The 25587-nt window shown below is 58.0% G+C and overlaps 8 protein-coding genes across 8 annotated transcripts; 2 read left to right on the top strand and 6 right to left on the bottom strand.

Moving 5' to 3' along the window:
• Window positions 1-320: 320 nt before the first annotated feature.
• CcaverHIS019_0402670 (actin) lies at window positions 321-1972 on the top strand (the record flags this gene model as incomplete). The annotated part of the gene is made up of 6 exons (XM_060600083.1): window positions 321-401; window positions 595-629; window positions 704-714; window positions 770-780; window positions 830-1678; window positions 1718-1972. 6 exons carry the CDS (start codon window positions 321-323, stop codon window positions 1970-1972), a joined length of 1242 nt encoding a protein of 413 aa, XP_060456712.1.
• Window positions 1973-5893: 3921 nt separating this feature from the next.
• CcaverHIS019_0402660 (uncharacterized protein) lies at window positions 5894-6839 on the top strand (the record flags this gene model as incomplete). The annotated part of the gene is made up of 4 exons (XM_060600082.1): window positions 5894-5978; window positions 6011-6598; window positions 6649-6721; window positions 6761-6839. The coding sequence occupies 4 exons, from the start codon at window positions 5894-5896 to the stop codon at window positions 6837-6839; spliced, it is 825 nt and encodes a 274-aa protein (XP_060456711.1).
• Window positions 6840-7633: 794 nt separating this feature from the next.
• Window positions 7634-9581, bottom strand: CcaverHIS019_0402650 (uncharacterized protein; the record flags this gene model as incomplete). The annotated part of the gene is made up of 3 exons (XM_060600081.1): window positions 7634-8393; window positions 8433-9317; window positions 9352-9581. The coding sequence occupies 3 exons, from the start codon at window positions 9579-9581 to the stop codon at window positions 7634-7636; spliced, it is 1875 nt and encodes a 624-aa protein (XP_060456710.1).
• A 1230-nt stretch (window positions 9582-10811) lies between these two features.
• On the bottom strand, window positions 10812-12326 carry CcaverHIS019_0402640 (uncharacterized protein; the record flags this gene model as incomplete). Its single annotated transcript, XM_060600080.1, has 3 exons — window positions 10812-11119; window positions 11217-11814; window positions 11985-12326. 3 exons carry the CDS (start codon window positions 12324-12326, stop codon window positions 10812-10814), a joined length of 1248 nt encoding a protein of 415 aa, XP_060456709.1.
• Window positions 12327-13084: 758 nt separating this feature from the next.
• CcaverHIS019_0402630 (uncharacterized protein) lies at window positions 13085-15320 on the bottom strand (the record flags this gene model as incomplete). The annotated part of the gene is made up of 8 exons (XM_060600079.1): window positions 13085-13667; window positions 13732-13874; window positions 13927-14311; window positions 14343-14454; window positions 14486-14593; window positions 14636-14649; window positions 14734-14825; window positions 15126-15320. 8 exons carry the CDS (start codon window positions 15318-15320, stop codon window positions 13085-13087), a joined length of 1632 nt encoding a protein of 543 aa, XP_060456708.1.
• Window positions 15321-15716: 396 nt separating this feature from the next.
• CcaverHIS019_0402620 (uncharacterized protein) lies at window positions 15717-17893 on the bottom strand (the record flags this gene model as incomplete). Its single annotated transcript, XM_060600077.1, has 5 exons — window positions 15717-15834; window positions 15876-15996; window positions 16038-16658; window positions 16693-16888; window positions 16925-17893. 5 exons carry the CDS (start codon window positions 17891-17893, stop codon window positions 15717-15719), a joined length of 2025 nt encoding a protein of 674 aa, XP_060456707.1.
• A 304-nt stretch (window positions 17894-18197) lies between these two features.
• On the bottom strand, window positions 18198-19958 carry CcaverHIS019_0402610 (uncharacterized protein; the record flags this gene model as incomplete). The annotated part of the gene is made up of 4 exons (XM_060600076.1): window positions 18198-18314; window positions 18352-19218; window positions 19445-19752; window positions 19787-19958. The coding sequence occupies 4 exons, from the start codon at window positions 19956-19958 to the stop codon at window positions 18198-18200; spliced, it is 1464 nt and encodes a 487-aa protein (XP_060456706.1).
• A 276-nt stretch (window positions 19959-20234) lies between these two features.
• CcaverHIS019_0402600 (uncharacterized protein) lies at window positions 20235-21380 on the bottom strand (the record flags this gene model as incomplete). Its single annotated transcript, XM_060600075.1, has 1 exon — window positions 20235-21380. One exon carries the CDS (start codon window positions 21378-21380, stop codon window positions 20235-20237), a length of 1146 nt encoding a protein of 381 aa, XP_060456705.1.
• Window positions 21381-25587: the final 4207 nt, after the last annotated feature.

Genomic DNA, 25587 nt, shown 5'->3' with positions numbered 1-25587 from the left:
CCTCTCAGGCCCCCCCCCCCTCCCCACTGCCGCTGCGCTGGCACCCCCTCCCCCTCTTTCACACTACTACTTCATAACCTCCTCTTCTCTCTCTCCATCCCACCACGCTCTTGACCGTCAAACAGCAAGCATCTCACAGCTTGCACTAACGTCTCCTTAGACACTCTTTACCTGTAAGTAGCACCTCGTCACCACCGCGACGGACTGCGGCGCTGGATGCGCGCAACAGAACGCTCTGGAACCTTTACACCGCGTCATTGTCACGAGCGATCCGTCCCATCGCGATTCTTGACATCCCGACCCAAAGAACAGCTTTCCGCATGCACAAAGCATTCTGCATCGCTCCAAAGTCTCTACGTGCTGCGGGGAACGCCTTGGCGAGCCCATCGCAGCTGTTGGCGGTGCGATTCTCTGTCCGCAGTATGCCACGTCGTCCTTTTGGGCCGGGAGGCACTGCCTCCGCAATCCAATGGCGGTGGCGTCGAGCGGGAGTCATCCAGCATCGCAGTCCTAGAACCCTTGAGATGCCAGCACGGCGGAGGCCTGTGCCTTGCAGGATCCATATTAAAGATCATCGCTGACCACCTCAGATAGACCACTTCCCACCCCAACCCCCAACTGCCCATCATGTGAGTGACGCCAAGGCGCCTGCCCACCTGGCTGGCGTCAATGATAACCCGTGGATGTGTGCTGACATCAACAGGGAGGACGACGGTATGTTTTTGGCTTGACTTTTTACAATGACGATGATGCTGACGTGCCTCTTTAGTTGCTGCCCTCGTGAGTACATGCGCCTCCACTGTCCGATAACGCCCTCGCTGACATGTAGGTTATCGACAACGGTTCCGGCATGTGCAAGGCCGGTTTCGCCGGTGACGATGCCCCCCGTGCCGTTTTCCCCTCGATTGTCGGTCGCCCTCGTCACCAGGGTGTCATGGTTGGCATGGGCCAGAAGGACTCCTACGTCGGTGACGAGGCCCAGTCGAAGCGTGGTATCCTCACCCTCAAGTACCCCATTGAGCACGGTATCGTGACCAACTGGGACGACATGGAGAAGATTTGGCACCACACCTTCTACAACGAGCTCCGTGTCGCCCCCGAGGAGCACCCCGTCCTCCTTACCGAGGCTCCCCTCAACCCCAAGCAGAACCGTGAGAAGATGACCCAGATCATGTTCGAGACCTTCAACGCCCCCGCGTTCTACGTCTCGATCCAGGCCGTCCTCTCGCTCTACGCCTCGGGTCGTACCACTGGTATCGTCCTCGACTCGGGTGACGGTGTTACCCACACTGTCCCCATCTACGAGGGCTTCTCGCTCCCCCACGCCATCCTCCGTCTCGACCTTGCTGGCCGTGACCTCACCGACTACCTCATCAAGATCCTCATGGAGCGTGGCTACCCCTTCACCACCTCGGCCGAGCGTGAGATTGTCCGTGACATCAAGGAGAAGCTCTGCTACGTCGCCCTCGACTTTGAGCAGGAGCTCCAGACCGCCGCCCAGTCCTCGCAGCTCGAGAAGTCGTACGAGCTTCCCGACGGCCAGGTCATCACCATCGGCAACGAGCGCTTCCGCTGCCCCGAGGCTCTCTTCCAGCCCTCGTTCCTCGGCCTTGAGGCCGCCGGTATCCACGAGACCACTTACAACTCGATCATGAAGTGTGACCTTGACATCCGCAAGGTGAGCAACCCGTTCTGAATCCCCTCAACTAACCCCCAGGACCTCTACGGCAACATCGTCATGTCGGGTGGCACCACCATGTACAACGGTATCGCCGACCGTATGCAGAAGGAGATCACCGCCCTCGCCCCCTCGTCCATGAAGGTCAAGATTGTTTCGCCTCCCGAGCGCAAGTACTCCGTGTGGATCGGTGGCTCGATTCTCGCCTCCCTCTCCACCTTCCAGCAGATGTGGATCTCGAAGAGCGAGTACGACGAGGCTGGCCCGTCCATTGTCCACCGCAAGTGCTTCTAGGCGTGCGACGAGTGGCAGAGCGAAGGGCCGGGGAAGGAGGCGGCTGCGGCGGCCTCGGGCGAAGTACGGGTAACGTTTGCATATATGGCAAGGTTATGAATGAGATGGAGATGTGTGAAGGAGCGTGCAGTCGAGGAGGCGGGAGAGGTATGCCACAGTGCCACTTGCTGGTCCTCATGGGAGTTACGTAATATCCACGTGCCTCAACCACTGCTAGCATCTACCCACAGTGCCAAGTGCACCCAGGTGGAAACCAATGAATCATAGCCTTTCAATTGGAGTATTACACTGGGGCCTGAGGTGGCTGGTGCTGGGAATGTGGCTATCCAACACGTCAGCCCACCAGGTTACATTTCCATCTGCTCAAACTCCTCTGCCGGACACCATGCATGGATGCAGAGCAGTGCAGACGTACGAGGCCAGAGTCACGTACGACTGCGTGTCCGGATCTACGCATCGCCTCGTTATATCAGTCGGTAGATTAAATGACTCTTAATGCGGATCTTTGGATTCCGGTTGATCATTCGGTCGTGGGTTCGAGCCCCACACGAGGCTGCGAACGTTTTTGAACATGTGGCGCCTCGAGTGACCCCGGTTGCTGTTGCAACCTCCCTCGATCCTCGACCCACCCTCCACTCTCCCGATCGAGTCCCCACCACGACAACTGCAGCATCTCTGTATCACTCCTCATCAGACCAACTTCTTAATTCTTTACTCACTATCATCCTTCCTACCTCCGGAAACAAGTCGGGCTCCTTCCTCCTCTTGCACTTGACCCCGTTCTTCCCTAACTTCCTTAGACACATCCAGTGGCAGCGGGAGCGATGGCCATTGGCACGCTGAGTCTACCACATCTTCCCCCTGCTCACCTCCCTTCTACCACCACGCCACTGCCCTCTCGGCCGCTTCGGCCTCCTGTCGGACCCACGACCTCGGAAGGGAGCCGCAATGTGTGATGGCGATTCGAATGCCAGAGGACCTGGTGGACCCCATCAATCGCCCAAATCCAATTCGGCGATAGGCGAGTTTGCTGCGTCTACTGCAAGTCGAACCAGGTAATGGGAAATGTCAATATCAAAGGTCAGTGGAGTTTCTGTCAGCTCATCAGCTTGCGTCTCACCTCCGATCATCCCTGCCCTGACCCTCTGACCTTCTCACTTCCGGCCTACATGGTGTTCTCACATCCCCGTTGCGTTAACGGGTAGCCTTCCGCTGAGGGTGCATCACCTGACGAGTAGACTGGGCGTGCCTCAGTTGACAGAACAACTGACGCCACCCTTTATTTTGTTGAGCTGGTCATCCTCTTCTTGATCCCCACTCCTCGCCATCGGCCATTCTGACACCGGATCCTTGGGACAGCTATGTCGTTTCGCTGAAGGCGGCATGGCATCACATGCTACCACCTTCAGTCGCGATACTGGCCGCTCACGCTGAAGGTCAAGTGCTATACCAACGACGAAAGCTCACCTCAAGAAGATGCCGGTGACCTACCGGGCCCCTGTGCAGTCAAGGTACCTGAGCAGCCAGAAGTGCTCGTAGTGAATCCACCACTTGGCCTAGCTGACAGACTATGGTGTAAGCCTCATCAAGAAAGATTGGGAGCCGCCTCCTCTGAGTTTGCTCAAGCGGACGCACACCGCCCACAAGTACCTTGTCAAGGAACCGTGTTCAGAGCATAGCTGTTGCACTCCCGTCTCCATGTCGCATAGGGGCAGGAGGTTCGGCGTTCCGAATGTCGCTCTTCCAGCAAAGACGCGAGCGACGGCAAATGCTCCTCCACCCAAGCCTCTGCGTGAAGCTTCTCTGTGCAGGATGTACCTGACTCACGCAGCTTGGTTCCGCGTCACCAGGCGGCCACGAGCTCCTGCAGGGGGGAGCATCCTCGCCGTTGTGAGCAGCCCTGGGCTGGTGGAATCGCTGGCGTAAGTGTGCTTCAGCGGAACGCTCTCTTAGGACACCTCCGGACGTGAGAGCGGACAGGCGTTGTTTTGTGTATGCCCACCATCGTACCAGGAGCTGTCGAGAGAAGGGTACGTACGGTACGGGGATACAGATGCTTCAGCTCTAAGCACCAAGTTCCTCCTGCAGCACACTCGCAGCCCGACTCCTGCTGATACATAGTGAGGCACATTCCACGAGGGTTCTATTCACAAGCCTACCTAGCTGGGGCCCAGAAAGACCATACTGACCCGGTACCCGTTATCATGCTGGATCTGTGGTCAGTTGCATCCTAACTCGCTCGGGCCCGACCTGGTCGGACTCCTCTCAGTACCCCCAGAGACACTAACGCCACCGATACGCCCCTCACTCACATGCCTGTATGCTTCTGCATACCTTGTGCTAGGACCAACCTTATCGGTATGCCGGAGGGCACCTAAGGAGGCGACCCACGGCCAGGGACGAGGGATGGTATAGCAAGAGAGGTGTAGGGAAGTGGAAGTGGAGCCAGACCGGCGAAGCGTAGTTCGGCGAGGGTGTCGCGCATATTGACGAACGCATCGGGGAGACTTAGGGTAGCTGGGAAGCACATCTCAGCGTATCGTGCAGGTTCTTGAAATGAGAGGGGCGGCGAGGAATGATGGCCAGACTTGTACAATGCCATTGACAACACCCTGCATCATCGACCAAGCCGGGTCACATCATGTCACAGACTTGGGTGAACTTGACATTGTCCCAGGCCGGACTGGGTCAGCATGGAGCACCTGCTGAGCTCCTCGTCTCCCCACCAGCAAGACATGACCTATCCTCCGTGCCATTCATATCGCGGACGTCATCAATTCCGAAGCCACCACAAGACTGACGATCATCTGAAACGCCTCCGCGCTGAACTTCCGCTCACATGCTCGGATACCGCAAGCCTCAGACAAGCCTTTGTATCAGGAGAACCTCGCAGACAGCCGCCTGGGCCTCCATCTTTCCTCATTCCGCGCGGGCTCACAATTATTAGGTTTTTAGTTCCGACAACTATCAGAGTGAGATCTACCGCGGGCCCAAGCGCCCGCCATCTCCGCGTACATCGCAGGCGGAGATGGTTGGCAGATACAAGCGTTACAGTAACAGGGCGAGAAGCTCACGGTGATGCAGTGGCGCCAAGCGAATACGCGGCTCACAGTACGCTTCCATCGGCCCGTGTGAGATCAAGCAAGTTCTAGCGCGATTAGAGCCGGGTCACGGGGCGAGCGATTAGATAAGCGCCTACACTCAGAAATTGCGTCAAATGCTGGACTGAAGCAGGAGCAAGAGAATGGGGCATTAATTGGCACAGTGCCGTGCATGCAGAGCTGGGAATAATGGACATAAGATTCACGCGACTGATGGCTTTTGGGAGACAACGCGGCCTAGCGTGGCTCAGATCAACAGGGTCGATTGGCCGCTCAAACAAACACATCAACCCTTCAGGTGCCCATCGCCGCTGTTGGGCGAGGCGTTTGTGTGGATGTCGTCGTTGGCGCGCACTGGCCTCCACTGGGCTACTGGGTTACAGAGCTATGGACGACCTGGAGACTTGGGCCCACCGTTGGCAGCAGGCAGCGCCCGCTCTCCCAAGCGCTGTGCTTGCCATTCGAGAGTAATATAAGGAGAATGGCATTGCTGCTGGTTTTCCTATCCTTCAACATCCAACCGCTGCCAACAACTGACCATCGACCTCACCTCAACCCCTCAACCCCTCTCATCTCCCTCGTTGCACATACTCTCATCTCCCTCTTTGCACATACTCATTCCCAATCCCCAGACAATACGTCTCATCTCCATCCCCTCCACCGTGAGCGCCTCCGACCGCTTGTGCAGTCGTCTTGAGTGTCCTTTTCCGCCAAACACTTCCGCCAACACACCTCTGTCGCAAACACTCCGCCAACACACTTGTATCGCCACACACTCCCCCAACCTACCTGCTCCATATTCCCATCAACCGACCTCGCAATGTCTGACTTGACCATCGCACTCCCCGCTGGCTTCTACCGCCTTGGTGGCTTCAACGACAACGGTATCGACGTTTACCACAATGGTGAGTCAACTCAAATGCCCCACTAACGGCAGGTAGCGATGGTTTCTCGACGGAATTTGGCAGCTTTACCAACTTTGACCGACTCAATGAAAACGTCAACCCGTTCAACCCCTCTCTCTACCACAAGAAGATGGAGGAACTCGTCAACTCGAGCTTGCCCCGTACGCCTCTGTCCGACCGAACCAACGCGGAAAACGGCGTGCTGTCGGCCCGGCTCAACCGCTCACGTGACGGTCTCGAATGGACCGTCTGGATCACTCCCCACTGGAACACTCCCAAGCTCTCCCCTGGTCGTACTGCCACCTCGTACCTTCTCGAAGTACTGAGCCCCCGCACTCCGCCCTCGTCTCCCCCATCCATCCCCAAGTCGTTCACGGTCCTCAACATCGAGGAGATTCCCATTTGGATTGACACTCCCGACACGCCCATGACTCCCACTGAACAGCGCGACTTTTTCGAACCCTCGAACAGTCCCTACTCGTCCCCCCCCTTACCGTCGGTCCGCTCGTCGTCATTCGACCTCCAACTCCACGACCCCCCTCTCCGAGATCCCCATGTCTTCCTCCAACCCCACGACCCCAACGCCCACTGGACGCTCTGCTCCGTACACCCGCCGCGTCGTATCGATGCCTACCTCGACGCGTCAGTTCGGAGCCGACATCACCAACAGCTCCTCCTCTGGTCCCATTCGTAGTCACCGCAGCGTTTCTGGGTCTCGCGCCAGGCACCTCTAAGCCCCAATTGTGAGAGTTCTTTCCTTCCATAACTGTCTCTAACCTCAGCCAGCTCATCGCGCACTACAGGCGCCTTTATCATCATGTCCTCTTCCGCATTGTCCGCCTCTCAAACACACTCGTTTAGTCATACCCGTCCACCTCCACGGGTTGATCTGTTTTATTTGTCATTTTCCATTGAGACATGTCTGGGTTTGTTGTAGTGGATTTGTTGTGGTCCTTCATCAGCTTGTCTGTTGCCAGCATCTTGTGCTGTGCTTCTTGGAATGCAAATTTGGTCATTGTTGCTATGAGCGGGTCTCTCCAAGTGACCATATCGAAGGCACTAGTAGTGGCATAGAGGCTGCGGTGGGAATGCACTGGGCCGTGAGTGAAACACTGGCAAATGCACTCGACTGTTAGTGAATCACTAACAGGATGCACAGAACAGATCTAGTGAGGGGCAGTCGACGTTCTAGGACAATGGGCTCTCTTTGAGTTGGTTCAGAGGTCCATGTGATGCACATCCGCGACGTGACGGACGGCATGTACAGGAGCAGGTCCAGAACCTGCTTACAACAAGGAAGTGAGAGGGAAAATAAACAAGAGTTTCCCAAGCCGTCTGCGGTCCATTGATCTTGATGGCCGCGCTCTCGTCAGTTCTAGACGAAAGGACACAGCCACAATTCAACCATGAGTAGACCAAAAAGAACTGACCTCTGGCGGGATCGAACCGCCGACCTCATGCGTAACTCGAAGTCACGTGTTAAGCATGCGCTCTAACCAGCTGAGCTAAGTGGCCTGGTTGCTTACGTAAATTTCAATTCGAAACAATTCAGAAAGGTGGACGTGGCTTTCCCATCGTCATCCCCAACCGCTCAAACGAAGCCAGGCTCGTATTAAGTAGATGCAGAATAGCCTATAATACATGTATTAGTTGCTTTAAGCAGCAGTGGCAGAGGAGTGCCGGTTGATGCGGTGGGCCATCTCCTCCTTCTCGATCTGGTAGAGTTCGTCGGCCTCCTCGACCGGCTTGCCCTCGAGGTCCTTGCCGTCGTAGGCGTTCTGGGCGTCGGTGAGGCGGATGTCCTTGATCATAAAGATCGACACGATGATGGGGAAGATGGCAACGACAGTGGCGCCAACAACGAGGCGGTGCATCATGTGCTCGTAGGCAGTGATGGCACCGAGCTTGATCGGGTCTCCCGGGGGCAGGGCAACAATCGAGGTCATGTCGCCGAAGAGCTCGGTAAGAAGGGTCTGGTTGTTGGTCGGGACAAAGGTGGCCAGCTCGCCGGGCATGTATTCCTGCCAAAGACCGGTGGCCGCGGCCGAGCCGACAGAGTTACCAACCTCGGTAAGGAGCAGGACGACGGCCGTGACGGTCGCGACATCAATGTGCGAGACGGAGGCCTGGGCGGCCACAATCATGGCAGTGTGGGCAATACCGCCGCCGATGCCTTGGAGGACCTGGCACATGACGAGAGAGGCCATGTTGCCACTGGGGCCGCGGGCGTGGAGCATAAGTCCACAGCCGAGGAGGCGGATGCAGAGACCAACAGTGATCATCCATTTGAAGCGACGCGTCCAGGCCATGAACGCGCCGGCACAGATGCCAAAGAATGTCAGACACAGCGTCTGAGTGTACGTGAAGTAAGTGAGGTGCTGTGGCTTGGCCCAGTCGACCGTCACCGATGCAAACCTGAAGGATTAGCTGGTGCTGCCAAAGTGAGAAACTCACGAGTAGAGGTAGGTAAACTGGAGGTAGAAGGAGACAAAGTCAAGGAAACCGATGAGGCAGGCGCCGAAGATGGGGAGGCGGCGGAACCAGCGCATGGGAAAGACGGGACGCGCAGGGACCTTCCACTCGTACGCCAGGAAGATTGGGAAGAGGATACAGCCGACGACAAGCATTGCGATCATGCTGGGGTTCTTCCACTTGCCATTCGCCTTGTAAACTAAAGCAAAGGTGAGGAGAATGAGGGCGAGTGACATGCCGAGTAGAAGGAGACCGACAAAGTCCATCTCAATGAGGGCGCGCTTCAAACGCGCCATGGGAGGCTCCTTGACCGCCTGCACCCCGCGCTCTTTGAGGATCTTCTTGCCCTTCCACTGTGCCCAGAGCAAGGAGATGATGACTGGTAGCAGGGTTGCAGGCATCAAGATTGCAAACATGCCGTATCCCCAGCGCCAGTTGGTGACGCGTGCCGAGATCTCGGCAGCCACGAACGCGTTCAAGATGAACCACACGGTGAGAATACTGTTGACGAGGGCACGCCAGCGCAGGGTGGTGAGGTCGGCAACGATGATCTGGAGAAGGATCTGGAGACCCGTGTATCCGAGCGTGTAAATGACCTGTCCGGCGTACATGGCCCCCGCTCCTTGCGCACCGGCAATAACAGCGTACCCGACACCGTAGAGGATGGCGAGGCCGAGGAACGCTTCGCCGCGACCGTATGCGTCTGACAGCTTGGCCCAGAACGGCTTGCCAACCGCGATGATGATCGAGTTTGCAGTCTGGACTCTGCCCAGGCTCGAGTGTAGGCCAAACTCGGACCACGCAGCGGCATTGTACAGGTACGTCGTCATGCCATCCAGCGAGTAGACGTATGCTGCGAGGAGTAGGCTATGGTCAGTTCTACCGGATAGATACCACTTACGAGCCGAAGAGGATCCATTTGGTCTTGTGGTTCCAGAACGCCTCGGCCGCCTCGACCTTGAGGACTCCCATCGGCTTAAAGTTCGAGTCGCTCACGACTGTGTCCGCATAGCTCATCCTGTCTTCGTCGCGGTCTGCTGTGTTGGCTGCGGGGTACGCGTTTCCGTGCGGGCTCTCAGGGTAGGCGGCCGCCAGGCCGGCCTCCTTCTCCTCGTGATCGGAGTGGTTCATGGTGAAGGTGAAGAAATGGAGAGTGAGATGGGGCCTTGGACCTTTATAATGGTTCCAAGCTACGGGCAACGGTAGACCTGTGTCATACGGCCTCAAGACACAGAAGCCAGGCCCCGAGAGGGCGCGGAAATGTTTTGTTGTCCTGCGGCACATGACCGCCGGTACGGCATGAATTTTTGGCCCAAACCCTTATCAGATTAAACGCCTGGCGCAGCTCCGCATGTCACAAAGTCAGGAGAGACAGGGCAGATCTTGAGCAGCACGCTGCAAAGGGCCAGACTTGAGCCGCAAGGTCCTCGTCCTCGTCCTCGTCGTCCTCTTTCAGGCAACATGCCGTGTCAGCAACCACTTGTCCAACGGCCGAAGAGTGCGATGAGCCAACCATGTCGCCGAACCAACATTATTTTGGCCGACACGTGCCCGAACTTCATAAATATTGTCGATTGAGATGACGTCGTGCAGCAAAGGCACGATTGGCACGGACCTTTGCGAAGCGAGGTGACACCCCTCCAAGCCTGTCTGCTTGGCAACAGACGTCTATTGCCAGAGTATCGACATCGACTGGACAGGGCTTCGCTTGCACATAGATCTGACATGTCCTCGTCCCTCTCATTCCTCTTGCTGCGCAGCTACACTGTTCCCTGGTCGTGTACCCCGGGCGTCCGTGCCGCCCCCCTCATGCTCGCTCATCGTCTGACTGGCCGCGGTTCCCGGTGTGTGACTTGGCTACAGATCCTCGCTTCCGTAGCTCGGCGCCAGCTTCTGTGGAACCAGTTTGGTACCAGACATCGGCGCACCTTGGCATGGTTCGATGGTTCCCAGTTGATTCCCAGATGCACCTCCAGCAGGCATCCCTCTCAGCGCAGCCCTCGAAAGCATTGAGACGCTGGGCGCAAAGGTCGGCGATTTGGCCAACGGTGACCTCTCGAGTTGTCAAAGTCGCCGTGCGCTGGCTCAGGAAATCCGGTTGGAATGAGATCTCGGCGACGATGCCAAGCCAACTGGGTTCTGGAATCCTGGAACACGACGAGGCGAGTTGGGTGTGTCCTGAGGGCGTAGAAAAAAAAGAGTACAACCAAGTGTTCTACGAGCTTGGCGCCTAGAATGCGATTCCACGAGTTCAGCCGTATCACATCTGCCAGGAACGAAACGGTCAGAACCAAACATGCATGCGTACAACGCCTCGCCTCTATCCTGCACTCGCTACCACGCTTTTAGATGTTTAGATGTTTAGAGGTGGTCGAGCCCCTTGGCAAACGCCTCGTTGAACATGCGCCCAATGAGCCCACGGCGGATCTCCTGGGTACCCGCACCGACAGTGTACAGGCGCGCGTCACGGAGCAGGCGCCCAACCTCGTACTCGTTGATGTAGCCGTTTCCGCCAAAGATCTGCTGCGCGTCGTTTGTGACCTCGACCGCACGGTCCGACGAGAAGAGGATGGCACCGGCACAGTCCTCACGCGACACCTTGCCGGCGTCGGCGGCGCGAGCGACGGCGTAGACGTACGCGCGCGAGGCCGAGAGCTTGGTGTACATGTCTGGGGTCAGCTACCGAGTGGAGCGAAGAGCTAGCTGAATTGCGGCTGTGCCCTCCTTGGGTTGCCATCTGCCATCGCCTTTGTCGTCTAGACTCACCGGCAATCATGCCCTGCATGAGCTGGAAGGAGGCGATAGGCTGGCCGAACTGCTTGCGCTCGTGCGAGTACTCGAGCGCCATGTCAAGTGCCGACTGCATGATACCAAGGGGACCACCCGAGAGCACGAGACGCTCATAGTCGAGGCCGCTCATGAGCACGGAGGCACCCTTGCCAACGCCGCCGATGACGTTCTCAGCCGGGACCTCCATGTTGTCAAAGAAGAGCTCGGCGGTAGGCGAGCCACGCATGCCAAACTTGTCGAGGGGCTCGCCGACCGAGAAGCCCTTGTACCCGCGCTCGACGAGGAATGCAGTAATGCCCTTGGAGGGCTTGACCTCGGGGTCGCTCTTGGCGTAGATGAGGAACGTGGACGCGACGGGCGAGTTGGTGATCCACGCCTTGGAACCGTTGAAGACGTACTTGTCGCCATCGAGGATCGCCTTGGTGCGCATGCTCACAACGTCGGAACCGGCTCCAGGCTCGGACATGGCCAGAGAGCCAATGTGCTCGCCGGAAAGGAGCTTGGGGAGGTACTTCTCCTTCTGCTCACGGGTACCGTTGCGCGTGAGCTGGTTGACCATGAGGTTGGAGTGGGCCTGGGGTTAGCGCAGCTCAGTGAGAGAGGGTCGCGATCCGTGGCGTCAGGCTGAGGCTGGGGGGCGAAGCGTGAATAGAATAGAGCTCGTTCCGAAGCTACGTTCCTATCGTCCCCACCACCGCCTCCCCAACCACCTCCTATCCCAGATCCCTGCCATAATCCACTCACGCCGTACGACAGGCCGACACTTGCGCTCGCGCGCGAAATCTCCTCCATCGCAATCGTGTGCTCGGTGTAACCCAGAGCGAGACCGCCAAACTCCTCGGGCACCGTAACACCAAGCAGGCCCATGTCACCCATCTTGGGGAACAGGTCCTCTGGCAGCTTGTTCTTGCGGTCAATCTCAGCCGCGCGAGGCGCAATCTCCTTCTGCGCAAAGTTGTGCACGGTCTCGCGGAACTCCTCCTGCTCGGGCGTGAGGCCCGCGACAGGGATGTTGTACGACGTGAACGTGCGCGCGGCGAGGACGCGCTGGACACGCGAAGCGGGGCGGATGGCGGTGCGAAGCATGCTGAGTGAGTCGTGAGGTGAGTAGTGATTGAGAGGTGAGTAGTGATTGAGAGGATGGATACAAAGTGCAGAAACGGAAATCAGGCTGGAGGGCGGGACTGGTTGGGCTGGGCTGGTGGAGTAGCCGACCTCGGACCGGAACTTGGGCCGGTGACGCTCGGCTCCTTTTGGTGGAGTTTGTCTGGGGTCCCCAAGCTGCCGAGCCGTGTTCATCTCGGCATCGTTGTGGCATGCCTCTTGAAATTCACTGGTCATGCTCAATGTCAGGCATGCCAGTGCCAGGTGGACCAAGTGGGCTATGCGGCCGCGGCGGCGTGCGGTGATCCCTACTTACAGCGACATGAATGCGGCTGGGCAAGTGATGGTGGCTCTGGAGTTAGTGCGGTCCCCGCGCGCGTGATTTCTGGTTTAGCCGGAGGCTTTTCTGTTGGCCCCTCAAGTTAACCCAGGGCTCAACCCTCGCCTCTATCGCTTGATCGATCTTGAGCCTCTACTCGAGTATCAACTTGGACAGTCTCAAAGCAGAGTGAGAGAGTGAGATCGTCCGCTGGCCACCGCCCTTGCACAACGTCTGTGCGAGTGTCTGAGCCCCAGCAGGGGTCCCATCAACTTTGGTCCGAGTTCAACCATTGTGAATGAACAATATTGGTACATCTATCCACGCATTAGGTATCGCTGTATGCTGGCGCGCAGCCTGGGGACCCATCGTGTCCTCTAGTTGGGTCACGGGGACGTCCTCCACCGCCACCACCGCATCATTAACGCCCGCTGGTCCACGGGCCGAATGTCTCAGCCTCATCCTCGTCAACCTTGGAAGGCAGTCGCCGGGGCGGGGGCCGCGGGCTAATCCTGTCCTCCATATCATCCTCATCCGTCTGGAGCAGCAGGCCACCGCGCTCTCCACGGCTCTCCTTTGTTCCTCCGACGCCCCGGCCCTCGTCCTCGTCCTCGTCACTGTCAGGCTCTTCTTTCCGCTCCTCCGCCTCCTTCACAAGCCTGTCGTTCGCGTTCGCGTTCGCGTCCTCGTCGTCGCTGTCCTCACCAAGGTCCCACACAACCTCCTGTGGGTGGTCCTCGCTTGGTTTCCGCGTATCGTCTAACGTTCTCGCGCCGCTGGCGCCCATCGCCGCGCCGCTCCGCGCAAGTGGTGGGCGCGAAGTGCCAGGGCGCATCCGGATCGCGGGATCCGTGTTGCTTTCGTCGGATGGTTCAGAGTCCTCAGGCTTGGTGGAGAGGAGGATAACGCCGCCGATGAGCACGCCAATCGAGACGAAAACCATGACGAGAACCCAGCGCGTGTATGAACCGGCTTGGTCGTAGAAGATAAGAGCGTTGATGAAGCTAGAGTGAGCCCAGGAGACACAGCAGCTCGCAAAGAGCAGCCACGATGGATGTCACCACTCACCCAAACACGGTGTAGCCGGCGTAGAAGAGCGGGACGACCACGACGGTGTCTGCACACCGCAGCGCGCTGTTCAGACACACGATCTGGAGAACTGCAGTGCCGATGAGGAGGATGAGCGTCATGATTGCGGAGAAGTGGAAGAGCTGCTGTCAGCGGCCTGTCCACACTTTCACGAAATCTCGCTGTCCCACTGACAGGATGTCCATCTCCCCACATGATCTTGACGATGGCCTTGGTGAAGACGAGACACAGGCCCGCGAGGCTGCCACCACACGACGCGAAGAAGATGCCCTCGAGCCATTGGACGCGCGCGTCCTGCGTGCGTTGCAGCAGTCGCTCGAGGTGGCCGAGGACTATGCTCTCCCAGCCGCGCCACTGCGCGAGTGCACGTTGGAAGAAGTTGAGAGCAGGCAGGGGTCGCGAGCCTCTTCCCATCGTCGGCGACGGGAGCGGACTGAACGACGCGCGCTGCTTGGCGACTTTGTGCAGCAAGTCGCCGACGAGGTAGACGACCCACGTCGCAAAGATGAGCACGAAGAAGTACGAGAGCCAAGAGCCGCGCGACCAGAGCGCGGAAAGTCTGCATTAGAGAGAACAGTGGGGTAGCTCACTCGTCAACGGTCAGTTCCTGCTTGAGGCCGTGGTTGATGCTCGAGAAGATGACGATGAGGATGACGCCGAGCACAATGAATAATGTACCGCGGATATCCGACTGCGTTACAGCTGGTGTCAGCTGCATCTTCCTCCAACTCACGCGTCCCGACGAGCCAGTACGCGAACAGGAAGTTGAACACGAGGCTTGACGCGCCAAGCGGAGCAACCCAGTCTGGCCGGAGATACCGGAGGGCGAGGGGTGAACCGACTGTCGTCAGTGACTTTGGACGTCATGAAGCTTGTGACTCACACAACTGCGATGCGCTGGCGTCAGCCACTGCCCAATACCCCAGTCAGACCTCCAAGGGTCAAGCCGCTCCCGCCCAGCCCAGGACTGGCGCTACTCACATGTATATTCCCATGCCGGCGAGCCAGAGCGGGCGCATGTACTCCTTTGCTCGTTGGCGCTTCGGGATACCCTGCTGCTTCTGGTGGTCTAACTTGGTGATGTTGAGCCCGAGGGCGTTGAGCACGGACGCGATCAACACGATGATGAGTCCGATGAGCGTGTTCAGTAGTCAGCGATGTCCATGTACAGGTGCGTTTGTGGCATAATTGCGTCGCGGGTCACGCGCAAATGAGGCGGAAGTGTATCTCCCCGGCTCATCGAGGGAATGCCTACCCCTTGCCTTGCCAGCCAAGCCCGCCATGGCCTCGGCGTGACGGCCCCGGCGCGCTCACACCCCTCCCCAGGCTGATTGTCCACGCCGAGCACCCACTGCCTTTGACTCCGTACTTACAACGAAATATGACCCCTCCGACGACGGAGCAGGTATTACGTCGCTGCCGTCCATTCCCAAAGGCAGGCTGGAGTTGTCGTTTGTGAGCCATTCGTCCGTTGCGGCTGTCGCTGCCGCCTCGGCGATGAAGGTTGCCGTCGCGGTGGCAGCGGCCAGGAGCGTATCCGTGACGCTGTCGACCAGGTCCTCTGCCATGGCGAATGTGGTTTCGTGTTATCTTCCGGCAGTTGGGGTCGCGTGATGGACTATGCGGGCGTGTGCCGTGGTTGAGAGGAAGGAGAAGAGATTAGATGAAGGGCAGACGCACGCATCTCCATGACCTTGAACTTCCAGGCACGGGTCTGGTATCAAACGTCATCCAAAGTTGCCACCCCCCTTGGCTTGGTCCCTGGTCCCGAGTTTTCCGCAGCAACATGAGAGCATAGCAACTGGAACACTTGTCATCGCCTCTCTCACTGTCTCAGCTCTACGCCATCTAGCAGTGTCTCCGACACGTTGACACGTTGCGTATGTCACACCATCGAACGACGACCACCTCCACATCGCCGTTATCCTGTCACTCGGGGCCAAAGTGGAAAACCCAGCAAGCCATCAGGGACGAAAGTCCGGTGGCATGTCTGCCACGGCCGCCGGCTGCTGTCGAAACGTCTCTGTGAACACCTCCCGGGCGATCGACTGGCGAGCAACGAAGATGGTGTCGTACGCATCCCTGGGGTCAGTGCCGGAGCTAAGCTCAACCTCAGCACTTACGCCGACTCATAAGTCTCGTTCTCAATCTTGACCTTGCCAACAAACACTGTCGACTCGCGAGAGCGACGCACAATGCGCTGCGAGTAAGTTGGAGGGGGAAGAGCAGAGATGTGACAAAAATCTGCGATTAGCTGGCGGCCGCGTTCCAAGAGCTGTACTTACACGCGAGCTGCGACTGCCAGTCGATTTCCGCCGACTTGGGCCGAGGAACGAACAGCTCGGTCTCTTCGCCCCCTTGCTTGATCAAAATGTCGGAGGCGCGAGGAGTGGCAGGCTGTTGGGTATCACTAGGGGAAGGGAGGAGAGCACTTATGCCTTCAGGGTTGGCGTCCGGCACCTGCCGATTGGGCTCAACAACGTCGCCGTCTCCCCTTCCAGCCGAGTAGTCTTCCTCGCTCGCCTCGGTTTCCCCGTTATTGGAGAGCCCTGCGCTGCCGACGTTGACGCCATTGACGGCAGTTCCTGTGGAGGAGCTCGAGTTCTCAGAGTCGCTCCTGCCCTCGGAGGTGCTCATGGTTTGGTTGTCGCTGACCATCGGAACGCCGCAGATCGGCAGCTCATCTTCGTCGATCCCGATCTGGCCATCGTCGTCGGTGCCGATAGCCCGGTCTTGAACCTCAACGACCTCGGTCTCCTGCAGCCATGCGAGGAAGACACGGACGTTTAGTTCGACCGCGCGTCGGCACACAGCCTCCTCTGCGGCATGCGCCGACGGGTGAACAGTATCCTCCATGTAAGTCTGGAAGTGTGGTTCCCGGCCCACAGTGAGGCGACAGCCGTAGACTGACGTTAACATGTATTGATCATAGAACCTCACCTCCAAGGTCATGGTCCTGCTGGAACTCGATCGAAGCAGTGGTGCCATTGACGAGGTCCATCCCGAGATCCACAACTGGCGCTAACGCCGTGGTCTTCTCAAGACTCCCGTCGATGCTCATTATTTGCGGGTCATATACCCACCCGAGCGCGTTCTCGGAGAGACATAAGGTGATAGTCGAGTTCTGAGCGTCCGTCTGTCGTTAGATCAGAATCGGAGCAGCGCCACTGACCTTGCGTTTACGGCCTTGGCCGACCCAACTGCGCACTCCGCCCAGCACCTTCACTGACTCGGCATACTCGCGCGAGTACCGGTCTTCGGGGAGCGCGCTGGCAGCAGGATGTTCCACAATGGCAGGGTGCGTTGGAGGAAGGAGAATGGTGACATGCGCGACATAACCCTCTTCCACGCCAAGCACGACATTCTCGTACTCCCAGCGGACGATGGGCTGGAGCTTCGGAGCGAGGGCGTGGAGTATCGCGTTCCACACGCGCGTGGGATGCTCAGCCGAGAGAGGAGGAAGGTCGGGGTCGAGGCGGACGGAAGCCATGATGCCAGGCCGTACGGTACGGGGCATGGGGAGATCGCAGGCTGCCTCCTCTTGCGCGAAGTTGGCACAGTCCTGCCCCATCAGGAGGTGGTGGTTCTGCGTACGCCACTCGGTGGTTTGGTCTCCGCCACCCACATGCTGCAGAGTGCGAAGGCCACGGTGGTGCTTGTCGTACTTCTGGAAGCGACGGATCGACTTGTGGAAGGTGTCTTGAGTCTGCTTGGTGCGAGGGAAGGCGGCGTGGGTCCAGCGGTGAGGGAAGGTGCCGTTGGCACCAGTAGAAGCGTCTCCCTGGCTGCGGTGGGACCTGGACCGAGCGAGGAAGGCACGGTGGCCGTAGCCTCCTCGTCTCGAGGCCGGCGACGCGTACGTGTTGGAACCCGTAGAGAAGCGGGGAACGGTTGAGGTTGGGCCTGTAGTTTGGGTGTTGTCATCCATGAGGCCACGTAAAGCGGCGGCGGCGTCGAAATTAGCGCCCTTGCTGTGCGAGACGACGTCCTTCATCGGCGGCAGAGCGGGTACGCCTTCCTCCTCCCCATATACGCGGCGTCGAGGCTGAGGCGCACGGAGTTGGAGGTTTAAGCCATCGGTGGGAGTGTAGGGCACGTAGCGTTCGCCCGCAGCGCGGCGAAACTTGGAGAGTTCCGACATGGAGGAAGGTTGGGCGAGGTGGTTGTCTGCTGGTCAACTCAACGAGACCGTCAGACTCGTTGACAGAGCCGGGGGAGGCTGTTGGGGGAGTTGCGTACAATGTTGTAGATGATGAGGCAATGGAGCGTGTAAAGGACGAAACGAGAATGAATGAAGTTGAGATGGATGAGAGATTAGAGATGAGTCAGATGAGACGAGTGAAGAGTGAAAGCAGAACTAGCTGAGTCAAGCACCCTTGTCCAGTGTGTCAACCCACCTTCCTCGCCTCAACTCACTTGACAGTCACCTCCATACATCTACCGATCTATTCCACCGCAGCCAGCAGCGTCTCCCACCGCTCCAATACAGACCGCAGCAGCGCGCGCTCATTAATCGCAACCGTCATGGCCATATGCTCCAGCCGAGCGTCATCTGGTAGCGCCTGCCGTCAGCCCACTCTCCTCAATCACATGACTTACCTCGCGGGTATCACACATCTTCCCAACCTCCATATCGGGCCGGTACATGCCCTGCAACCGCGCGAGTACGAGCTCGCGAAGGTCAGACGCAACGGCCACAAGATGTTTATTGATGGGAATGCTCTCACAGCCGTTCTCCACCATCTCCCATGCCTCCTCTAGGCATCGGACGTCGCCGAGCAGGAAGCGCAGCGGCGCATGGCGCGCGTACAGCGCAGCGAAGAGGCGGAGGCTGACCTGTCCAGCCAGATTGATGTGGTACATACCTCTCGAGGGAAGGCAGAGGAGTGCGTCCTCACATTCCTCGAGGTGACTTGATGCGGCCACAACAGCGTCGATCACGTCAACCTCCTTGGTCCCCTGAAGGAGCTCCTCCACCTCCCAGGTGACGGCCTCGGCCACAAGCGCGTCTCCTGCGTCCTCCTCAGACGGCACGAATCCCCACTCGACGAGCAGTCGCGCCTCTGAGAGGTGCTCGCCGTACGTGTTCATCACTTCGTCGCCAGCCGCAGCAGGCATCTCGACGTACATGTCCACCGTGTCTGGCTCAGTGAGGCGGGCGCGCTCCCGTTCCTCGAGGTGCGTTAGGCGATCAAGGTCGGGCCCATCATGCTCGCAGACTGGTAGGGATCCGCAGCGGTGACATACAAAGTCGTCGCTCGCGAGCGAGGTGTGATTTGCCCCGCTGTGATTCAGGAGGTCCGCGAATGGGCATAGCGCAACCAGATGGTACAGGTCGACGAGGAAAGCACGGGTCGACACCAGGCTGTAAGCGTGTGCGAACGCTTCGAAGGGTGACGGGCCGGTGTGAAAGCGGGTGGGGGGAAGATGTGTCCTTGTCGCAGCGTACCACCGTCGCATCGAATCCTGTTGTTAGCGATGCTCAGGAATAGGCCAGCGAGGAGTAGAGGGTGTAAACAGCTAAAGCCGATGGCGCCCCCAATCTCTCGTTCGGATATCGAGAAACGGGGAATCGGGAGGGGCACTGTCAATCGGGTGGATCGGGTCAAGACCGGACACCCCGAACAAACCTAACGTGCCGAGCCATGACAGAACATGTGGGTGGAATGAGGTGCGGCGGAATGCAACTTACAAGTCCGATACCCTCGAGTTTGCGACGCTCGATATCCCTACTCGCTTCGGTACCTTGCAGCCACGCAGATGCCGACTCGGCATTGGGATCCAGTGGCCACAAGGATGGGACGAGGACGGTGGCGCGCGGAAGCGACTGGGTATATCCCCAGAACCTTGAGTCGGGGCCAAGGCGGAGTTCGTGCAGGAGTGCCAAGGCGAGGCCGAGGATGGTATGCGAAGTGGTGGCAACGCTGTCGATTGAAGTCGAGAGTGGGGGAAGTGAGCACGTGCGAGTAGAGAGGATAGCCGATTTTGGAATCTTAACGACTGGTGTTAGTATAACAAACTTTGATTAGCATACTTGGCTCGAACGGCTCGAGATCCCGCGCGGCGACTACACGCCAACCAGTCCCATCGGCCATCGGCACAATCTTCACACCATCCGACACTAGCACTCCATACTCCTTGAGCCAGGCTGTAAGAATGTCAGCTGAGGGCGGTGCTTCGCCCTGCAATAGGCCGTGATCAACCATTGTCAGATGCGGGTACTGTTGGAGGGAGCCATTGTGGGATGAGAATGAGAGCGACAGTCAAGTTTGATGTTGGTATTCGGTGACAATTTGCCCTCCACCAGGTGACGAGGTGACGGACGGGTGCATGGTTCCGCCCTCTAACTGCTAATGTGTGCATCAAACCCCAATGCACCTGCACTTTTCCAAGCTACTGCCGATAATATGTTTATCTCATAATCGTTACATCATGCTACTCCTCTTGGACTGCTTGCATGGTCCGTCACGTGAATCCAAAAATCAGCTCGAGTTTGGCGCCTGCCCCTGTACCTGAGGCGGCGCCGCTGTCGGCGGTGCGGCAGCGGCAACGGGCTGAGGAACGGCGGCCGGCACCTGAGGCTGTGCTGCAGGCTGAGCGACCGGGACAGGGGCAGCCGGGGCAGCAGCGGTGACCGCAACAGCCTGGGGCTGAGGTTGTGCTTGAGGAGGCACGGGGACCGCTTGGGTAGCAGCGGCGGCGGGTACGGCAGCCTGGGGCTGAGGTTGAGACTGAGGCTGAGGCTGAGGTGCCGCGGCCTGCGCTTGCGGCTGGGGAGCCGGGGCGGCGGGCGCGGGAGCGGTCGAGGTGCTCGCGTGCGGGACATATGGGATGTTGAACGTGTGGTATGTTGGTGGCCACGTCGTGTTTGTGGTCGTGGCAGTTTCGGGGTTCTGGCCGCGAGCGATTGCAAGATCGCGCGTTGCGGCTTCTAAAAGGCGGTGGCTCTCGGTAACCTGATTCTTGAGGTGCTGGATGTAATCGACGGCCTTGGAGAGTATCTCCCACTTCGACGCCTTCATACCACGGTCGGCAGGGAGTTGTTCCCGGAGTTCGTCAAAGAGGTCGCGCATCTCTTTGCGACGTTTGCGCTCGGCAAGCTTGTGGCTGATACGGAGCTCGGGTGAGCGAGAGAAAGGAGTCTCCTTCTTCACGCCGTGGTCGGGGTGTAATGCCTGGACAGCTGCAACCGCAGCAGCAGCCTCAGCATTGCTGTCGATAGCGGGCGAGGCGGGCACGGACCCTAGGGTCTCGGGCTGAAGTCTGATATCAGGCGCCGAGGCCATTGTGATATCTGTACTGCCGGGGGCGACATCGTTGGACGATCTAACCGCCGAGAGCGCGGGGTCGATTGCGAGGCCGTCTCTCTTATCGCCTCCAGCTGCTACCACGGCCGCTGTGGGGTCGGTCGCAGCCTGCTGCGCCGGCCAGGTGTAGGTAGACGCGGCGTCGAGGGGGTAGGCAGTCACCGGGCGTTGCGAGATCGGCATGGTCTGGAAGAAGCGGCGCTCAGCAGGGCTGAGAGCGCGGAGCGGCGTCACGTGAGGCTTGACGTCAGCGGCCTCAGCTTCAGAGATGTTGAGCATCGGGAGGCGGTCGAGCACGTAGCGGGGTTCGACGGGAGCCATGTTGGGCGACTCGTAATTGATAGAATTGGGAGTCACTGGAAGATCGTCGTCGCTGCTTCGGTGTCGGTGGTCAAAGAAATCGCGTACAACGTCGTGCCTGGACGCGGAGTGGGTGCGACCTCGCAAGGAGAGCGAGGGAGTGCGGGGATGGTAAATGCGGTACCTCGGAGGTGGGTATGGCTCGCGACCTTTGTGTGTCGGAGTGTACTCGTAATGACCGGCGTGTGAGGGATGTCGTGGGGGCGGGTGCGATCGGTGGAGTGGAGGAGGAGCGTCCGTGAGGGAGGAAGAGACTACTGGAATGGGCCGGAGGATCGGCGAGCTGCGTCGGCTGAGTAATGACCTGTGAGGAGGTGACCGAGGAGGGTAGGGCTCGTTGACTGAACGAGGCCTGGACCGGTGAGCAAAGGCAGGCGCGTTGAGAGCGGGGATGCCTACCTTGAGTATGGGTGGTAGTTATGGGAGTGATGGTGAGGCGGCCGTTGGTAGTAACCCCGAGATGATGAGGATGTGGATGTAGATGTGGATGCAGGTCGGAGGTGTTGTTGGCTTGGATAGTGGTGGTGGTAGTGGTGATAGTGTTGAGAGTGAGGATAGTGCGGGAGGGTGTGGAGTGGTGGGGAAGGTAGCCTGTTGAGGCGTGTGTGGTGGGTGCTATGCATCGACTGTGGGCGTTAGGCCCACGGTGTTGGTTGTTCAAGGATGGAAAAAGATACAAGGGATGTGGTGGATGGTGGTGACAACGTGGTAGTCGATGATGAGGAAGAGGGAAGAAGAAGACAAGAGTGGGAAGAGGTGTGATGGGCTGAAGACGGGGGGGGGGTGAGGGCGGGGTGCCCTCGGGTTTAACCCATGTGGCGGCTTTTGGGGTCCTTGGCTAGGTTACCCGTACGCCCATGCACATCTTTAGACATCTACCAAGTCGCTATGCATTCATCTCTGATCAAAACTCACTGCGGAGGATGGCAGTGCCACTGATGTTCAAGACGCGTCTGATGTCGATGAGGGCGTGGTGGAGGACGACGACAGCGTGGTCGTCGCGTGGAACAATCGTCTTTGAAGAGCAGGTGGAAATCGCGTGGTCCCCAGAACAAAAAGGATATTTCACTCAAAAGACTTTGGGTTACACAAACCAGAAGCAGACAATCGTGTGGGGTGTCTGGTTAGGACGTTGAGGGGCAAGATGACATTGAGCTGTACATGTAAGCTGTTGCCCGATCAGAGTGCCAACAGAGAGTGGAGGCCATTGTGGGTGAGAGCGGTGATGGCGACAAAGGGGTTGGTAACAGTGACCATCAACCCCCCACCCCACCCTAGGGCCACATCCGTCCCTGTTTCAATCCATTCAACCCAAACACCAACCCACCACAACAAAAACCTAAACAACCTCTTGCTCACACCATCTCATGTCTCTTCCTGACCATAAACAGGACTCACTATGGGTGTGTGCAAAAGCTTGGATAGTTGTGACCGAGGATGCAATGCGAAATGTAAAGGGATCCAACTCTTTAAGCTTACGCGACTCATCGCTGTAGCATGGGTAATGGTTCAGATGATCGCCACAACTCTTCACTCTTTTGCAACTCTAGCATTCGGGTACCGCACCGGGCCGTTCTCCCTCTTTCCATGTCGATCTTTTGCCGACCACCATACGGACAACACCGATCTTAAACTCACTGCGCAGTCCCGACGAGGCTTGGAAAAGGGCCAGCGGAGAAACGGCCCGACGCCGAGACCGGCAAGGCAAGCAGCGTCGTACACTCTTAGCCGAACAAAGACGCTGTCGATCTGGATCGTAGGTGGGGGAGAGGCGGAGGAGGACTGGGTTCACAGGTGCGAGCTGAACTAGCAAACTCTCGCCCTCTGCTCTTGATTGATCCTCAGGTTGAGGAGAGAGGTGCCACAAACAAGGGAGTGGAGGAACTGTAGCGAGGAGCACGTAGAGCGGTTCAATCCGGGACGCCCAAAGCCGGGTTTCTGGCCTGATGTAACACACTCTGACGCACACATTCATTCCCGCCACACGTGCCAAGGACTGATACCAAACCTTGTTGGCAGCGTTATCAGGAAACTATCACGATTGTTGACCTGACCTGACACTATACAACCAGAGTTCCGGACTGAGATTTGGCTGTCAGCTCTCTGCAAGTACGGAAGCCCCCCGGTACCACGCGCTCCGGAGCAATATGGTAGTCACTCTCTCCCCCACCTAACCAGGAACCAATATCCACCAGGGACCTCCAAACCATAAATACTTAGCAATGGAACTGGACTGAACCTGACGACGACTCTGGTTCCAGGGTAGGCTTACGACGCCATTGCTTCTCGGCATTTTACGCTAGGGGAGTCTACTGGGAATCGGGCGTGCCCAGAGACGGTGTATCTGGACATCACGGCGTGCTCAAGCCCGATGCCCATGCCCCGGGCCACCTACACGGCTGAGTCTTGGGCAGGTACACTGTCATGCCCGTCGGTGATCACGGGCAAGCGGGCAAGCGGGCTATGCCTTGAAGACTGGCTCTGGACATGTGTCCGTCTTGGATTGGCACCGTTCCCCCGCCACTTTCGTTTGAATCACTATCATATGACAAACCATCTCGCTTTCACCCGACATCCTATCTCATGGAGCGGCGTTGTGCGTTGTGTCGCTACTGTATGACCAGTTGCCTACCGGCGATCAAGTCTGCGCTTATTCTCTTTCGTGGCAGCTTTTGGTTGTCATTCACTTGCGCAGCTCACCAGCTCAAGTGAGGGTCAAGTCACTGCCTACCGCCTTGCCGCCGGGAACCTTCAGCCCCGTGATCGCCACTCTGGCGATCGCCGTGATCGACGTTCCGACCCGACTACTGGGTCCAACATCCAGGAAAATGAGGTGATCCGTTACTCATTGGCCAAACTGCCGCCTCACTCAACCCAGAAACACTAAACCCAGATATTGCAGTTCGTTTTGACGGGGAAATTGCGAGCTACAAGCTAGTTTGCCAATATCAGGGGGATCTGCCCGGGCCCTATTCCTCGCGTGAGTGCGAGTGGCTTCATGCAGTCGAGGTTTGGTACCAACCTAGCGGGAAGTGGCGGTGACATCTATGGCGGGAGATTCGAAGAGATTGGCGCACCCCCCAACGGCCGCCCTTTGCCGTCGGCCACTCGGCAAGGTACATGCACGTGAACAGACGCCTATCCCTGACCGTTCCTCATAACTGGCCGAGTTTGAAGGGAGGACCCATGTCAAACGTCAACAACCCATGTCAACGCGTCACTAAACGAGGTGGCTTGGCCCAGAAATCTGCAAAAAACCTTAAACACCATCTTCTCGTCATCATATTGTCTCAAACAGCTTCGAACAGATACCCCGGCCGCATGTCCCCTGGTAGCTGGCTCTATCCGCGCAGGCCGACCAATGGCCGCGGCGTCATTGGAATTGTGGCTTCGACTCATCTCCAACTCTAATCTGGCTCCACCAAGCGCTGAGCTTGTTTGCCTGCTACGCATCGATAGCTTCAGTTTGTCTGTACTGAATATAAGGTTTTCACTTGTTCTCGACCACCACGGGTTTCTGTCCTGTTGGAACAGGTACGTCGGGGTTTGTATTTGAATTTCCATATCTCAAACATGACGTACCATATACTGTATCTCAAACATCGCATACTGGTCTGCCGGTTCCGATCAATGATGCCGAGGCCGTAGCATGCTTCGGATGTCGCCGGTACCTACCTTGATTCTGTCGGCTCAACCGACATGGTGCGAACTTTTGAGTATCACCTTCCGCATTGGCACTTGCTAGAGCCAGGCTCGAGCCTTCGAGATGTAATGGATGTTGTTGAGTCCACATGGCAACGCTGGGTCGACTTCTCGCACGCTTCGTTATCCCATATGTCAGCTATTGTAGAGCAGGAGTTGGGCCTGGTTGCACTCGACCGGAACGCAACTCCAGGCAGGCAACACAAGAGCACTCTGCTCACATAAGGAAGGGTCAAGCACGAGCGCACAAATTCAATCGAACTAATCTAGATCTACTGTATAGGTCCAGAGAGCGCTCGATAACGGAGGGCACCTCCTCGCTGTAAGCTTGCGTGGCGTCCAAGGAGAGCGCCACTACAGGCGCATTCCCTAGCTGGGCGGCATGCCCCACACTGAATGGCATTTCATTTGGGCACGGCACACCGACGAAGCCACAAGTTTGCAGACGAGGGGATCGAACCAGTGA

The sequence above is a fragment of the Cutaneotrichosporon cavernicola genome (genome assembly GCF_030864355.1).
Source record: "Cutaneotrichosporon cavernicola HIS019 DNA, chromosome: 4".
In the NCBI taxonomy this organism is placed as follows: Eukaryota; Fungi; Basidiomycota; class Tremellomycetes; order Trichosporonales; family Trichosporonaceae; genus Cutaneotrichosporon; species Cutaneotrichosporon cavernicola.
Note: the sequence above shows the minus strand (reverse complement) of the source record. Positions and strands in the feature narration are given on the sequence as shown.